Raw genomic sequence first — 17,765 nt, 5'->3', positions numbered from 1 at the left:
GAGAATTTGTGACTTCTTTTGTGTTTGCAGAGCATATAATATATGTCTAAAAACCCAAGAAACGACTAGAAGTAATAAGAGAATTTGGAAAAGTGACTGGATATAAGATCGCCATGCACAATTCAATAACTTTTGCCTATACTAGAGTAACAATTTAGAATAAGAAATAGAATCCATTTATAATACGGATTAAAAAAAACTATAAAATACTTAGGAATAAACTGAACAATGAGTGTATATAAGATCTATATGCAGAATATGTAAAATACTATAAAATCTTATTAAAAACAGAAAACATGGTATGACTAGAGAGATACCATGTTACTGAAAGAGAAAAATTAATATAGAAATATCATTCCCTCTTCAACTAATATTAATGTTAAATGTGACTTTAATTTTAAGCCCAATGGAAATCTTAAACTTTATGTGGAAGAACAAATATCCAAGGATAATCATGAAAATTTTGAAAAAGAAGTAAAGAGAAACCTGCCTTATTAAAAACAAGTTATTAACACAGGAAAACCCAAAATACTTCATGGAAAGAACAGAGAGGACAGAAGCAGTCCAAGCATGTATGAGAACTTTGTCTATGACACAATGGTATTTCAATTTAGTAGGGAAAGAATGCTTATTTAATGTTACCATAGTAATTGGCAATCAATTTAGAAGAAAGTAAACAAACAAAAAGACTCTGTACATCATACAAATGACAAAAAAAATTACAGATAGATTAAAGGTCTAAATATAAAAAAAATAAAAACAATGAAAAGAGAAAAAGAAAATTAAGAAGCAAATAACCCATAAAATCTGCAATAGGGGAGGCTATAAATTTGACAAGAAACCCGGAAACCATAAAAGAAAAGGAAGACATAATTTGACTACAAATTTTTTTTTTAACTATGTGATAAAAGATAACAAAGTTAACAGAAACTGCACAAACAGATATGGAAATAATCATACCATGTGGTAAGGTTTAATGTGTTTAATATACAAAACAACTCCTAAAAATTAATAATAAGAAGGAAACCTAATAGAAAAATGAACAAAAGATTTGAACAAGCAATTTAAAGAAGAAAAAATTATATCACCAGGAATCATATGATAAAATGTCCAACCTCAGTAAGAATAGGGAAATGGAAATAAAATTCCATTTTCCTCCAGAGATTGACAGAACAACAAACAGTAATGTTCACTGCTGGCATGGATGTGAGGTAAAGGGTGCTGTCTTACACTGCTGATGGGAAATTGAATTGTCAGAAAATTTTAGGGAAGTAGTTTGTTAATTTCTATTGATTTTAAAAAATAAGGCTACTACTTGACCTAGAAATCACACATTTGAGGGAGTGGAAATAAAAACTGTCACATAAGGAACTCTAAAAAGGATATTTAGTGTAGCATTGTTTGTATAGGCAGGAAATAGGAAGCAAATAAATGTCCAAATAAGAGAATGGTTAAATAATCTGTGGTAAATCCGTATTGTTGGCTATTATACAGCTATTATGAAGAATATAGCTATAACTACTGACCAACAGTGAAATCCATGATATGTGCTTCATTATAAAAAATACTGGAGAGCAATATGTATAGCAAAATGTCATTGTTGAGGGAAAAAAAGGAAAGAAAGGAAAAAAGCATATATGTGTAGATGAGTAAAATGTGGGAGTATATACCATATTTTATATGTGAGGGTGGGTGGGATTGGTTGAGGAGATTACTAATTTTTAAAACATATCTTGTTTCACTTGAACATGTGGCTCTTTTTTTTTTTCAAATATAAGTGAATCATATATGTGACATAAAAATCATATATATGTAACTGTTCAAACTGAATAAGCAAACATCATCCTCTCACCAAAGGCTATGAGCACTCATGTCACGCTTACTGCCTTTTGGTTGTTCTTTCCAGAACCAGGTGAATGGTTTCCTGTTCCTTTTCTGGGAAAGATGACTACGTTCCAGCTTTGTTATTTTGTTACGCTATTTTCGTTGCTTCTCTATAGAAGTGATAGAACAGATCACCAGGTTTGCTCAGGAAGAAATTAAAGAGCATTTCTTTTCCCAGTGGAAAGAAACCAATTCCAACCTTCCTTTCTTCACTTCTGATAGGAGCTAAGCTCTGTCCTTATTATGATTTACAAAGATATCTGCCTCCATATTCCTAGTTGTGAAAATACATGAGCCACAAAAATATGCTTTGTCAGAGAGTTATTTCTACAGATTTCCCAGTTTAAGAGTAAAAAGGGGAAGTTGTATCTCTTTCTGAAACAAGCTGAATTCTCTCTAAGTGGAGGTTTTTGGAGCTGCCACTTGTGGGTAGAGAGCAGGAAGTCCTGCTGGGAGCAAGTGCAGCTGTTGCTTAGGGCTCGCTTACACAACCATAACTGCTGTGCACTTCAGTTGCAAAGTATAATGGCGTACAGACCATTTATCCGATTTTGTGAGGTCGGTTTGCATTCCCCCTCGGTACAACTCAAGAAGCAAACCTACCACAGAGTATGAAGGACATGGCAGAGATTATCAAGATCAGATCCTCTCACCTTAGTGCTACTGGGATTTGGTTTAGCCACTATGTGTAAAATCAGAATTTACCTTCCACGGGAAGCCAGTGTCTAGGTGGTTTCATTAAATAAAGGAAGGAGTGAAGGAGGGAAGCAAGCAACAAAACAATACAACCAAAAAGCTGAAAGGTCTTCATGCTTCCTTATATATATCTGTATCTATGCATTATAAAGCATTTCAAGTGTAGCATTCTTTTCTACTTGTGAGACCTGGCCTCTGGGGCATTTTTTAAAAATAACAAACTATTGTGTGTATGTAGAAGTTATGAATCACAATAAAATTAATTCCCATTATTCCACCATCCAACCTAATTTAGAAAACATAGGACCCCTAGTCACCTTGATTCCACATCTTTCTAACCATCCCAACCCTAGAGGTGACCATTCTCCTGAAGTTTCTTTTCCTCATGCCCTGTTTTTCTTTATAATTTTACCATATACTGTGAATCCCTAAACAATATAGTATTTAATTTTGCTTTAACTTTTTAAAAAACCGTCTCATAATATATGTATTCTATTGCCACCTAAATAGTGGCAATAGAATACATATATTATGAGACTTTTTTCCAACCTTCTTTTTTTTTTTACAACATTGTTTTTTTACAACCTTCTTTTACGAACTTTTTTTAATTGTACTGATTCAACTATATTGCTTCCTCTACTAAATGTAGATAATTCATTTTTACTTTTGTATTCCATTGTATAAATATACCACAAATTTACTTATCCGTTCTGCTGTTAGACATGTGGGGTATTTTCAGTTGTTTTCTGTTACAATGTTTCATTGACATTCATATACACATCTCCTGGTTTTCATATACCAATATTTCTCTGGGTGTATACTTAGGAATGGAATTATATACTCATACTAAAAAAGTAATGCTAAATTGTTTTCCTAAGTAGTTGACCCCAATTATTATACATTCCTGCCAGCAGCATATAAGAGTTCCCATATAACACATCCTTGCCAATAAGCATCCTCTTCAAATTTTTAATTATTGCCAAACTAGTTGGTCTAAAATGATGTCTTCTTGTGGTTTTAGTGTTTATTTCACTGATTAGTCATGTTTCTCTTCTAGGAAACACCTGTCCGTATCTTTTGTCCAGTTGAAAAAAAATGAGCTTTTCTTTTTCTTAAAGATTTGTAGTTCTGTCAGATTCTTTTTCATTTATATGTATTGCATATATTTTTCAGTTTGAAGCTTGTATTTTTCTCTTTTGTTAGTATTTTTTGATAAATTCTCAGTTTTCATAAAACAAATTCATCATGTTTTCTTTTAAGGTTATTATGTTTTGTTTTGGTAACCTGTTTATGAAATCTTTCCCTACCCTAAGGTTAAAAAAAAAAAAAAGCAGATTCTCAGGCTGTACTGCAGACCCGTTGGATCAGAAACTCTGAAAGCGATATGGGCTTTCCTGGGCCCTCCAGGTCATTCAGCTGCATGCTAATGCTGAGAACCACTGGCCCAAGAGAAAAAGTCTATAAATGGCTAAAAGGTTATATTACAGTTGTCTTAAGTTTTCTATTAAGAATATTAAACTTTTGTTTTTGATATTTAAGTACTTAATTTATATGGAATTCATCTGGAATTAACTTAGTGTATGATGTAATGTTGTGACCCATCTTCATTTTTTCCCATATGGGTAAACTGTTTCCCCAGCACCGTTTATTAAATGGCCCCTGTCCTCGTCACTTACCTGCAATGCCAGTTTTGTCATATATCTTTTCCTCTGTGTCCTACTCAGCGCAGTATAGAAGAATACAGGAGTACTGAAGTATATAGAAATACATAGAAGTATTTAAGAAGTACAGAATAGAAATAGAGATAAGAATCCTTGATTTGTTCTTATTTTGAAGAGCATGCTTCTAATAGTTTACTATTGAGTAGAGATGTTGCACATTTTTCCTGTTGCAGTTTGTGAAAAGGCTTTGTTTTTCTTCTCAAATCATGAATGGATGTAGAATTTTATTGAATGCTTTTCCAAGTCTATTGAGATGAATATTTTTTTCTTCTTTAATCCATTAGTGTAGTCAATTACACCCATAGATTTTTCTAACATTAAACTTGGGTGAGTTAAATATATTTTAAATTGTCTCAACATTCCTTTTTTGTTCTCTGAAATATCCCGATTCTTATCCTCTGTTGTTTTATTTGTGCGCTACCTAGGCTTCTCAGAAGTGTTATTTTACAACTTCATGACTTTCATTTAACAGGCGGAAATTTGGCGCCTGGCTTCTGCCTTGCTCAGATCCAGAGAGCGGGTAGTGTTTAAGAACACAGGACCTGGAATCAGGGTGACCTCAGTTTGAACAGGATTCATTCATTTGGTGCTGGTGACCTTGGATAAGTTACTAAACTTTTCTGGACTTAGTTTGTGCACCTATAAATTAAGGCTTTTGATATGTCCTTCACAACATCATAAAAATCTAAGCCAAATAAATACATGGGAAGGCTCAACTGGGGCTTAGGATACTGGAATGACGCAGCTCAGCTGTTGTTATTACAAGTGTAAATCTTGGAGTAGGCTACTTGATGACCTGAAGATGGCATTTTCCGTTTCCATTATAGATCATAGGCACCTTCGTGGTTGAGAACATGCATTTTACATCAGTGAAATTTTATTCATGAATCCATTCAGTTATTCAACAGAGTAGATTACCTACTATGTGTTGGATACCTTGCTAGGCTGTGGGTGATGCATTGTTCCACAAGATGAGCATGAGCCCAAAGAGACATGCTCTCCACCCTCATGAAGCTTATGGGGAAGACAGGTCGTTGAGTACTGGGTAGACAGGGTGAGTATGGAATGTTCTGGGAGAGCTCCCATAGGGTAGAGGGAATAAAGGAATTCAGACCAAGACTTGAAGTCGTGAGTTCGCTGGTGAGAGTATTCTAAGCGGATGGAATAGTGTGTAGATAAAAGTTTGTTGTATTGAGGAACAAGAAGGAGGCCAGGCTGACTGGAGTCGGGTATGGAAGATGAATTGGAGGCTGGATGGGAGTCCATACAGGGAGACTAGCTCACAGTTGTTTACAGAGGTTCAGATGAGAAGTGATGCTGGCCTGGAGGAGTAGTAGTAGCAGTGGGAAAAGTGGATAGTTTCCACAGATATCTAGGAGACAGAATTCATGAGATTTGGAAAGTCACTGATAGATGGGATGAGAGAAAGAGTCACTTGAGCAAGGCTTGAGCAAGTGGGTGGATGAGAAAGGAAACATTAGAGGGGGAAGGGAGGGCTCAAGGATGTCAGAGGCTAATGAGAAGTCACGGAAAATCAGGTCTGAAAACTGTCCATTGGATTTGGTGACCTGGAAGTCACCAATGACTCTGGAGAGCAGTTTCCTTGCAGGGTAAGAGCCAGATTTCAGTGGCTTGAAGAGGGAGTGGAAGGTGAGAAAACAGAGAGACAACTTAGGCAAGAGGTGTGGGTAAGAAGGGGAGGAGACAGAGAAGGTGTAACTGGACAGCAACACAGTCAAGGCAGGTGTTTGGTGCTGTTTCTTTTTTAACTTCTTTTCATTGTTAAATGAAAATGAGGATCTTGGACATGTTAACACGCTCACAGGATGGCACCAGTAGAGAAGGAAATGTTGTGAATATTGGAAGGAGGCAATAATGTATAGCTAAATCTTCAGGAAGCAGGTTGCAGAGCACAGCTGGAAAATTGGAGAACACCAACTCTATTCTAATTGAAAGAAAGGAATTGGGGGATTGCAATGACTTTTTGGTTTGGTGGCAGTCAATTGAGGCTCTTCTCTGAAGTTGCCTGTTTTTCTTCCATGAAGCAGTAGTAAGACCATCTGCCGCTAAGAAGGAGACACGCAGGAGAGTCAGAAGTTCGAAGCTGAGGGAGCCTGGAGGACTAGTCGATAAATCAGACAGTAGAAGGACTGGGGAGCAGCACGGAGGTCTTTATAACAGTGAGCATCATAACCAAGAATCCATGTGAAGCTAGTTTCCTTGACTGATGTACTCCAGCAGGACCTCGCAGACCAGGACAGTCCTGCGGGTGGCTGAGCCAGGGTCAGGGTATCGCCAGGTGGATGTGATGAAAGACAGTACAGAAAGGGGAGGTAGGATATTGACAGGAGACTTAGTGTCCAATTTCAATGTCTGTCATCCGTCTATATAAAAAAAAAGCAAAAAACAAAAAACTATGGACATAGTCTGTTTGGTGCTGATTAGATTTTTTTTTTTAATCCCTGGAAAAAAAGTGCAGTTAGGTTTTAAGAACACAAGGAAATGACATAAGACCAGCTTCTCAAAGTGAGCTTCCTGTGACAGCGGCATTAGCATCAGGAAATTAGAAATACAGATTCTCAGGTTCCATTCCAGACCTCCTGAATCAGAAACTCTGGGCATGGGGCCCAGCAATATGTGCTTTAAATGAAGGAATGAGTGAGCATATAAAATAGAAGAAAGATGAAGAGGAGCTGGGAAGAACCTCCTTATAATCTATAAACCACTTGCTCACTCATTAAATCTACTTCTACACTAAAAAACAAAACAAAACAAAGCAAAGCATCCTAATGCAAAAGTTAGGTAGGCAGTTACTTCCTGCGCTCATGAATGACTTTTGCAAATAAAAGCTTTTGTTATATCTAAAAGTTTACACACACCATACTTTAAAAAGAAAAAAAACTCATCTGTTTTAGAAAGTGAGATAAAACTGGCATAGCAAAATACACTTTTATCTTTAATGGATAGTAATAATTAACTGAGAAAAGCCCAAGTATTTAAGACTGGAACTTTAAAAGTAAACGTTTATTGTCTGTTTCTAATTATATAAGTAATATACATTAATTTTAAAATTTATAAAATACAGAAAACATAAAGAAAAAACAAAAATCACTGGTAAGACCATAATCTAGAGTTATTAGATTTTGGGTTATTTCCTTTAGGCTTTTATTACGCATCTATATATATTTAATTTTTAAGCATCATTGGGATCATACTACATTGTCACTTTCACATCTAAATAACTTTTCATGAGATTTTATATTTCTTTAGCTCTTGTAAGGACTACGTGGTGGTGAAGAATAGCTTTCTGTAGGTGATGGTTCCTAAACACAGGAACACTGTGTGTACTTAGTAGGGTTTGTAGACTGGAGGTAATGGAACATCCCACTACCTGCTCCTTTAGGAATTTTCCAGACGCATTTAACCCATATCTCTGAAATAATTTGCGTGAATCAAAAGCAGTAGTCTTCAAACTTCATCGTGCATAAGAATCGCCTGGGCATTCTGTTAAAGTGCAGATTCCTGGGCCTTACTTCCAGAAATTCTGATTTAGCAGATCTGGATGTGGCCCAGGAATATCTTTAAATAAACACTGTAAGAGTTTCTGATGCAGGCCTTCTGTGGACAATACTTCAAGAACCACTGATTTAGAGTATGCATGTGGCTTGCCATATGTGCATACAGTAGGTTACCCTTTCTTTTTCCCCAATAAATCCTTTTTGGTGACCAAAAAAAACAAGAACCACTGACTTAAAGGGACAAAGGGATTTCGTAATTTTCAGTTCATTAGGTTTTGTTACTATATCCACTAAGGCTAAGATGGTTAAAAGGAAATAATGAGATTGTTTTTTAATAATGATTATTATAAATAGGCATTATTGGAACACTTTCAAACAAAGTTAAGCAGTCTATAATTTTTTACTTTTAAAAGTCATTTTCTTTAAAAACAATTTTTTTTTTAATGGTGAAAGTAAGATTTAAGAGAATTAAATTGCCCTGGGGTCCCGTGAGCAAATTTCAAACGTTCTACCTGCTTAGATCATTGAGCTCTACAGGATTACAAGAGACACGCATGATAACTCCTGAAAGAAATGAAAGAAAACAGTAAGAATCTTAGGAATGAAAAGAGGCAGGAAAACAGGAATATGGAAAATATATATTTCTATGGGCAAGTCACAGACAAGATATAGTGACTTACACACAAAAATATATTTGTGAAAATTCTTGACAGTCACTTGCCTGAGTCACATTTTCATATAGAAAGCGCAGCCTGTATGTCAGGAAGCTTGCCCATCAATATAAATTGAATCACCAAAGTTCACTGAAGAATTAGGACCCTCTGAACCATTTCTAATATATTCAGGCATTCGTGGTATTAAATAGGTAATAAAATATGCAAATCGGCCTATTAAATGCATTTTTTTGATTACTCTGCATTCGTTATCATTGTCTATAAGCTGATTCTAAACGTGTTTTAGGGCCTTAGACCCCTTCTGTCTCCATTCTTCTGGCATCCTGCGTTAATCCTTTGATCTCAGTCCGGAAAGATGAACAGTAATGTTAGTGTTTTTCCCCATTCTCCTCTCTTCTCTTGTTCCGTTAGGGTGGTAGATCCTAAATACGTACCTGAAAAAAAATGTTCCTTTAAACTCAGTAGCACAGTGACCACTATGTCATCTTTATTTTCTTGAGGAGAAAAAAGTACTTAAGGGGCAGTGGGTTTGGGGCAACAAAATGAAACCATGAAAGTGTTGACAGGTTTCAGTTCACATAGGAATCTTGCTGGCTTCTCTGCAGAGAAGTATTCCACTAGGGTTTGAATTATCAAGGAAACAGATAACTTTTTTGCAGAACTCACTTCTTCCTCATAAAACAAAATTGTCAACTTCTTTCTACATAGTTTTTTAGGCTGACCTGACTAAATGTGCCCTATTGTATTTGGTTTTAGTGACTTAAAATTTTTTTACTTCTCTTCCTACTTGGCATCCTTAAGGAAATTGGTAAAAACAAACAAGTAAGTACCAGAGTGTTCACTGTAACCTTGTTAATGAGAGCGAGAACCAGACACAGGACCATCCATAGAGAACTGAATAAATTGTGTTACATCCTTGAAATAGAATGTTAGCCATTGAAAAGAATAAACTAGATAAGCATGTGTTGATATGAAAAGACCTCCAAGCTCCACTATTAAGGGAAAAACACAAGATGCAGAACAAGTATAGTAAGATCCCACTTATACTAAAAAAAAACTCCCTTTACACACACACACACACACACACACACACACACTTGTATAGACATAGAAATTTCCTGGATACTTGAGAAAGTGATAATAGATGCTACTATTGAGTAGTGGAACTGGAATGGGAAAGCTTACTTTCATTTCATGCCCTTGGTTCTGTAGGAAATGTTTTCTCATTTTTCACACAGTGCTTTTAAAATAATAATTTTAAAATTACTTAAAATTTAAAATTAAATGATAACCTTTGCTCTTTTTGATGTTTAGCTCGTCCTAGGTTTTTTCATCTTTCTGCTTCCTTTGGCTCCACTTTCTCTCCGAGCACTTCTCATGCCCATACACGTTTATTCTGGACTTTTCCTCTTTGGAACAGTGATTGCAACAGTTCTTATGGGAGTGACTGAGAAACTGATATTTTCTCTGTAAGTTACATAGCTTTTCTAATTGTAATACTTAAGCTATAAAATATTAAATACTTGTTCATTGAATAATGGCAATAAAAATGTAACAAAATTTTTTAAATGTTAAAAATTTTTAAGTATTCTTAAAAATTTGTTCTTAAAAAACATGTAATATAACATTTTTAAGTGCTTGAAGAAGGACTAAAAAGTCTAATAAATGGTTCTACTCTTAAAACAACTACTGAAGCTATGCATGCCCTTACAATGTTTTTGATGTGCATATTTTTATTAATTGTAACTATGATGTATATACATTTTTGTACCCTTTTTCAATTTTTAAGTGGTTCAGATGTTCAGATGCTATATTATTTTCATGCTAATGCTTTTAAACAATCCCATACTATTCCACTGTGTGCATTATAGCATAAATTTCTCCTTAATATCAAGCTTTAAAGGAATTTACATTGAAACTATACCAGTGTGCATTTTGAGCAGAGAAATTCAAGACAGTTTGGCATGTTGCTACATTACCCTATTTGTAATTGGACACTCTCTCTTTTTTTAGTAGGGAAAATCCTGCCTACAGTACATTTCCACCCGAAGGTGTTTTCACAAATACCCTGGGTCTTCTAATTCTGTTGTTCGGAGCCCTCATTTTTTGGATCGTCACCAGACCACAGTGGAAACGTCCTAAAGAACCAAATTCTACACTTCTTCAGCCAAACAGAGGCACTCCCGAAGGAGTGGAAGGCTCCATGGCAATCAACTTTGGCAACATGGACAAGTCAGATTCAGAGATAAACAATGAAGCAGCAGCAAGGAAAAGAAACATCACCATTGATGAGGCGGGTCAGCGATCCACCGTGTAAAATGCCATGGAGGGGTAGCCATGGCACCGTGCTTTTAAAAACTAACTCTATGGTTTAGCTTCTCCTATTAGCCGTAAGATAACTGAGCTCCACAGAATCAATAATCATGAAGTAGGATTCCTTGAGAGTTTGTACCGCCTATGAACTGAGTGGAATGGGAAAGGAGAGGGTCGATGTAAATGACAGCTGCTCTAAATTGCGGTTATGTCACCTCTTGTTGAGGACCATTTAGCATAGTGCTTTGCATGGAACACACATTCAGAATGTGTCTGTCGGCTGGTAAATTTGATAACCTGGTAGCCCTAGAAGTTTTTCCAAAACTCAACTGAGTCCCAAGGCTTCCCTGGGGCTTGGTGTACTTTATGATCCAGATTCCAAACCTAATTAGAATGAGAATATGCCTGAATTTTTACGTGGCATAAACTGCTCTGTAAACCTCAAAGCGCGCTTTTTTCACACGTTTCTGTTTTTATGTTTTAAAAGGCACTTGCATGGCACTTACTATGTGCCAGCCACTATACTAAGCACTTTATAAATATTAGCTCATTTAATCCCAACAAACTTTATGAGGTAGGTACTATTATTATCCCTGTTTTACCAATGACCAATCTGAAGCTTGGAGAGGTTAGCATCTTGCTCCAGGCTTACAAGTGGTGGAACTGAGATTTAAAACTGGCAGACTGACTCCTCAGTCCATGATTCTAACCTCTTCGCTATGCTATCTTTTTCTGTCTTATACTAATTTGCACCTACTTTGACCCACCCCTGAATAAATTTCAATTGCTGGAGTACAGTGGAGTTGTTGAAGTTTACCTTCTGGTTCTCTTTTCTCCTCAAATAACCAAAGAAACGGGCCTACCCTGCCTGGAAGCAGATCGTGGGCATCCTTCTACGGCCAGCACGCCCTGGCCTACCTGCATGCCGCTTTGATCTTGAAATTGTGTCTTGGTGACAAAGAAAGGTTTGGGCAAGAACATCTGTAGCTTTCAAGATTAATCCATTTGATTTTTATTCTTCAGGATCTTGGCTGCTGAACCGTTTTGGGTGTGAGAATAGGAGACACTTATCTTATGGTTTGTCCTTCCAGGGGCCAATAGCTACGGTCCTTCCAGATAAGAGTGGAATTTTAGGGGGTATGTTGAGCTCTGGGTTCTCAGTAGTGAATTGAGACTCAGAGGTGACAACTTGCATGCGTGGAGACCTCTGTTAGGCTCTGACTTAAATTAAAACTCAGAGTAGTGCCTATGCTGAAATGATGCTTTTCATTTTGGGGTTGGGGTTGATTTTTGGTTTCCCTGCAGTTTTAAACTGGAGCATTTTAATGTGGATAAAAATCTTACAGTTTACAACAAATACACTTGATATTTTTGGTGCTTAGTGGATTCCCTTTTAGGATAACTGGTAATTACTTCCATAGATTGAATATGAAATAGATTCCATCACATCCCATAGGCTTCATGGAAAATCACTCAATATTCCCTTGCCAAAACACTGTTTTCTTCTTATTTAATTCTATTTCCAAAATTGATAATAGTGTCAGAAGGACCACCACTGCCAGGCTGAATGCCTGGCACCTATTAGGCACAATTAAATTCAAGGTGGGTAGAGCACGCTACAGTTTCTATGCTAGGCACTGTCCCACACAAATATACTTTGATAATGGATGTTTCAGTACATGGAGGTGCACAAAATTCCAGGAGTGTTTTGGGGGCAGGGGGCAGCGACAGCCCCAAGAATTGAAGCTGCCATTCCATTTTATATAGGCCAAGAAAGAGATTATTAGTGAAAAAAGTTAATTATGGATTTGGTGTTAGAATATTCTGTTCCATTGCAAAGTAATTGAGCACCCCTTATTTTAGCCCTTTATTTTAGCTTTCGTGTGGGCTAAAGTGAAGGTAATCTTACAGATATTATAGGAACTTCTTCTCTTTCTTTATCTCAGCCTTTATGAAAACAATGCATTGTAAAATATATCTAGAAAACCTTTCTGTTCGAGACTCTTCTTTTAATGGGCTTTTATTTCTAATAATAATTGTACCTTGATCTTCCAAAAGCTGATATTTCCTACCTAAAGCATCTCTCCCAAAAATATCTCATTAAAAATCCCATGAAAAGAATAGGGGAGCAGAAAGCCTTAGGTATAAATTCCAAAACAGTGATTGAAATCTCCACAAGTAATTATAGCTTGTATCACCTGCAGAGATAGTCTGGCTTGGTTTACCCCATAATCTAATTTCAGAAAGAATTAAAAAAGCTTTATTTTTAACACTCATCTAAGTCAACACTAAAGCCTTTCTCTCCAAGAGTTTATTGAGAAACTAAAATGCACATGCTTTTTGATTTAATGTTATCCAAAGTGTACAGCTTCCTGTACTTGTTGTGTCTAACTGAAGCCACCGTCCAAAGTACTTTCTTTTCTTTCCTTGTGTGGCTTATTTAAGCTGTGATGGTCAGAAACAAGATCTCAGACCTTACAATCAAATGACAAAGAAGGCAATTGCACTTTTTAAGGGATACTGACAAGCGGTTTCTGTTTTCTAAAGGACAAAATAAAGGGCCTCATTTTCAATTAGGCCTTTTTCCCTGCTGAGTTGGAAATCCCAGTGCAATGGAATTGACTACAACTGCCAACTCTAAAAGCTCAAAGAAGTAGAGATTTATGCTAATTTCATTGCAATATGATAGAAGTTTTATCTTGGCATGCCCTTTTTTAGATAATTTCAACAGAAGAAACTAACTGCTATGTCTTAGAGCTACATATAGGAAAGTATAGAAGAGAGAAAACCTAGTAGTATTCTTCATCCCTTACAAGGTACCTAAAAACTTTAAGTGCAAAAGGTTTCTACGTTTCAATTTGTCTTTTATCTCAGCACATTTATGGAAAAATATTAAATTGCCTGAATATTTTATAATTTTGTAGAAAAAGAATGCATTTTATTTTTTCTTGACTTGTTTTTATATAGTAATAAAATTATTTTGGAAGCTATTTGTGTGTGTATCAATTGTTTAGGTTAGAAGGTGTAGGCATTATTTTGACATTTTCTTTCCATAGAAATTTTGTTTTAAGTTTCTATATTGAAAATGGTGTCAGATTTCTCTCTGAAGGGTACTCTGAGTCCCATACCTTTTACATTGCTAGAAGGATTAGAGCAGTTTCAAAACTGTCATGTTCACCTCCATACAGGCACTGAACTGGAGCCATCATCCAGTGTAGAAGGCAGCCACAGACGGAGGCAACCCCAGCAGGTGCAGTTTAAGTTGGAAAAAGCATGAAAGAAGAACCTATTAAAGTGCTGGTTATTACAGAACTCTGTGTAGTAGTAACTTGTCCTTAAGAAAGTATACAATTCATAATGTGCAAATTGTTGGGTTTTTTCCCAAGTAAGAAAGAAGGATCATTAGCATCTAAGTAGTGCCGATACTCATCCAAGCTTAATTGAACTGCTCATTTAGCCTTTTTTCATATACTTTTTGTCTCCTGGAAAATGTTAATGATATTTTATGTTGTGTAGCTATAATAACACCATAATACTGTATGTCTTATTCTTCCAGAGAGCTGTAATAGTGCGCATGACTTGAATTTTTATGTTACATCATATTTTGTCACTGATTTATATAATTAATCGTAGGGGTGCTGTATTTCATTTCAGATGATCGTAATTGGCAAGTACTTTTGACACTTGATAAATATATGGCTCGAGTATATTACCACATAATTTTACATATATTAGCTCATTTAATTTAATTTGCAGTTGTGCGGGCTCCCACCATGCCCTAGCCCCTCCGAGGCAGCTGTTTTTACTGACTACATGTACCTACATCTCAGCCACAGCTAAATGGATTAGGCTGGAGAGAATGTGTCACCCAGGTACAGGCTCACCATAGCTGGTCAACACACTATGAAGTGGTTGGGCGTGAAAAGAGGATGTGCGCTAATTTCATTTCAGATTGAGGAATGAGGATTTCAGAGGAATTAGGTTCTCTCTCTTCTAGGAACTTGAATTGGGAAATGCTTCAAGAAACAATAAATGAGAACAGAAGCTAAATTAATGCCTAGAGACAGGAGCCATAAGACCAGGGATCAGAAAACTGTCTCTAAAGAGCCAAACAGGCTTTGTGGACCACATAGTTTCTGTTGCAACTACTCAACATTGCCTTTGTAACCAAAAGAGGCCACAGATAATAGTAAATGAATGAGTATAACTGTGTCCCATTAAGTTTTATTTACAAAAGCAGTGGCAGGCCAGATTTGGCTCAGAGGCCAAAGTTTGCCAATCCCTGGCCTAGACCATGATGAGGCAGAGCCATGATAATCCATGGCAGGCTGAAATGATGAGAAATTAAGAACTGTGTGGTGAAGACAAAATACTGATGGTAGAGAGGAAGCATTGGTAGTTGATAATTGGAAGAAACAGTTTTGGGAAGTCTGGCCAACTCAAATCAATAGCAGCTACTGGAGTGAAAGCCTGCTGAAGATTCCTGGAATACTTTGGTTCCAGTTCTGGTTCCCTTGGGGACTGTTCTTCCGAGAATCATGAAAGATCTCTGTTTGGCCCTCAATAAAAGCAATGAGGCAAGTACCATTAAACCCACTTTACAGGGGCAGCTGGATGGCTCAGTTGGTTAGAGCATAAGCTCTGAACAACAGGGTTGCCAGTTCGATTCCCAAATGAGCCAGTGAGCTGCGCCCTCCACAACTAGATTGAAGGAAAATGGCCTGGAGCTGATGGGCCTGGAGACATACACTGCCTCTCAATATTCCCCAATTTTAAAAAAGTAATTAAAAAAAAAACCAAAAAACCCACTTTACAAACAAGGGAACTTAGGTTCAGAGAGGTCAAGTGTTTGTCCAAGTTCCCCAACTGGTAAGTAATAATCAAAATATGCACCTAGGTCTTCTGACTCTTAAATTCAGAATGCTTTCCATCTCAAATCCAACACTTAAGTGCTAACTAACAAATAAGCTCTGTGATCTAAAACCAAAGATGCTTTTTTTCAATTTTATTAGGGAATATTGGGGGACAGTGTGTTTCTCCAGGGCCCATCAGCTGCAAGTTGTTGTCCTTCAATCTAATTGTGGAGGACACAGCTCAGCTCCAAGTCCAGTTGCCATTTTCAATCTTGATTGCAGGGAGCATAGCCCACCATCCCGTATGGAATTGAACCAGGCAACCTTGTTGAGAGCTCGCGCTCTAACCAACTGAGCCATCCAGCTGCCCCTCCCAGAAGCTCAGTGGCAGCTCGTTGTCTTAAATCTAGTTTTAGACAACAAATCTAGTTGTGGAGGGCGCAGCTCACTGGCCCTTGTGGGGATCGAACCGGTGACCCTGTTGCTAAGAGCTCACGCTCTAACCAACTGAGCCATCTGGCCGCCCAGATTGCTTTTTTTAAGATAAACAACTATCTATTTATTTATAAACTTTAAATATCTTTAATAAGGCATACAATCTGCTTTAAGTAGAAATTTTGGTACCAACTCTTTTCTGTGATAGATAATCTCCAAAGATGACCACCATCAATTCCCCTTCTCCCTGTATGCACACGCTGCTCCTCATACCAGGAGCTGAAATCTATTTCCTCTTTCCTTGAATCTGAGCTGGACTTTTGACTTCCTTTAACAAATGGAACGTTGAAGTGACATCCTGAGAATCGGCCCATGCCTTCAGAGAACTCACAACTTAATGTTTCCTCCTCTTGGACTCCAGCCGTTATGCTATTGAGGAAGTCTAGACTAGGCCACGTGACGGTCACCTGAAGTGAGATCCTGGAGGATGAGTCTTCTCGGATATTCCAGCCCCAACTGAGCCAAGATACATGAAAGATTCCAAGTGAGATCAGCAGCAGAGCTACCCAGCTGAACTCCAGGAACTCACAGAATCATGAGAAATAACAATATTGTTATTTTAAGCTACTGTGTTTGGAGGTGGTTTGTTTTGCAACAACGGGTTGTGGTATATACCATTCTTACTTAAAAAAATCAAAATAGATGTACACTAAATCTAAATAAAAAGTCTTTCCCAGAGTATGTACATTTTCCTTAGGGGTTGTTTATTTGTTTTGTTGAAAAAAGAAGTTAGGGAAACACAGAGTTAAACAGGTTTCTGTATGTAGGACTTGCAGACCTTTCCCCAAATATCTTAATGTGAACATTTTCAAGCATACAGGAAAGTTGAAAAATTACAGAATGAATGTGCATACATCCATCACCTAGAGTTGATAATTAACAATTTGCTATATTTGCTTTATCACATTTCTATCTATTTATTCCTTTATTCATCAAATATTCTTTCTTAATTGATGATACATTTCAAAATTTGAAAACATCAATAATTGGTGTGCGTGAACATTCTTAGTTTGTTCACTATCATAGAGAAAATGATTCAATATGTTATCATTAAATATGTCATATATGATCTTTATCAGGTTTTTTATGAGGGATTTTAATTTGCTGAAGTTTTTAAAAAGTCATGAATGATGATTTCACTGATATGTGGTGTGTAAAACTGAAAACAACAAAAGAACAAGACAACAAGTGAAGACACAAAAACTCATAGACACAATAGTTTAGTGGTTACCAGAGGGTAAGGGAGAGAGGGGCGGTAGATGAGGGTAAAGGGGATCAAATATATGGTGATGGAAAGAGAACTGACTCTGGGTGGTAAATACACAATGTGATATATAGCTGACATATTACAAAATTGTACACCTGAAATCTGTGTAACTTTACTAACAATTGTCACCCCAATAAACCTTAATTAAAAAAAGTCATGAATGAAATTATTAAATTGTGTCAACTGATTTTTCTGCATCTACTGAAATAATCATATTTTTCTCCTTAATTCTGTTAACATGGTGAATACATTGATTGATTTATGACTATGGAACCAGCTTTGCACTCCTGGGATATATGCCATTCCCTTGGATTATTATGCATTATTCTTTTTATACATTGCTT

The 17,765-nt window shown here is 36.6% G+C and overlaps 1 protein-coding gene across 1 annotated transcript in view; it reads left to right on the top strand.

Annotated features, from left to right (window-relative positions):
• Nucleotides 1-13,767, top strand: part of LOC117025895 (cytochrome b reductase 1) — a 30,492-nt gene extending 16,725 nt beyond the window's left edge. Inside the window, exons 3-4 of the mRNA XM_033112251.1 lie at nucleotides 9,808-9,962; nucleotides 10,507-13,767. Coding sequence (XP_032968142.1) covers nucleotides 9,808-9,962; nucleotides 10,507-10,810 — 459 coding nt within the window. The 3' untranslated portion in view covers nucleotides 10,811-13,767. The remainder of the gene's footprint in view (nucleotides 1-9,807; nucleotides 9,963-10,506) is intronic.
• Nucleotides 13,768-17,765: the final 3,998 nt, after the last annotated feature.

Source organism: Rhinolophus ferrumequinum, chromosome 8 (genome assembly GCF_004115265.2).
Source record: "Rhinolophus ferrumequinum isolate MPI-CBG mRhiFer1 chromosome 8, mRhiFer1_v1.p, whole genome shotgun sequence".
Taxonomy (NCBI): domain Eukaryota; kingdom Metazoa; phylum Chordata; class Mammalia; order Chiroptera; family Rhinolophidae; genus Rhinolophus; species Rhinolophus ferrumequinum.
Note: the sequence above shows the minus strand (reverse complement) of the source record. Positions and strands in the feature narration are given on the sequence as shown.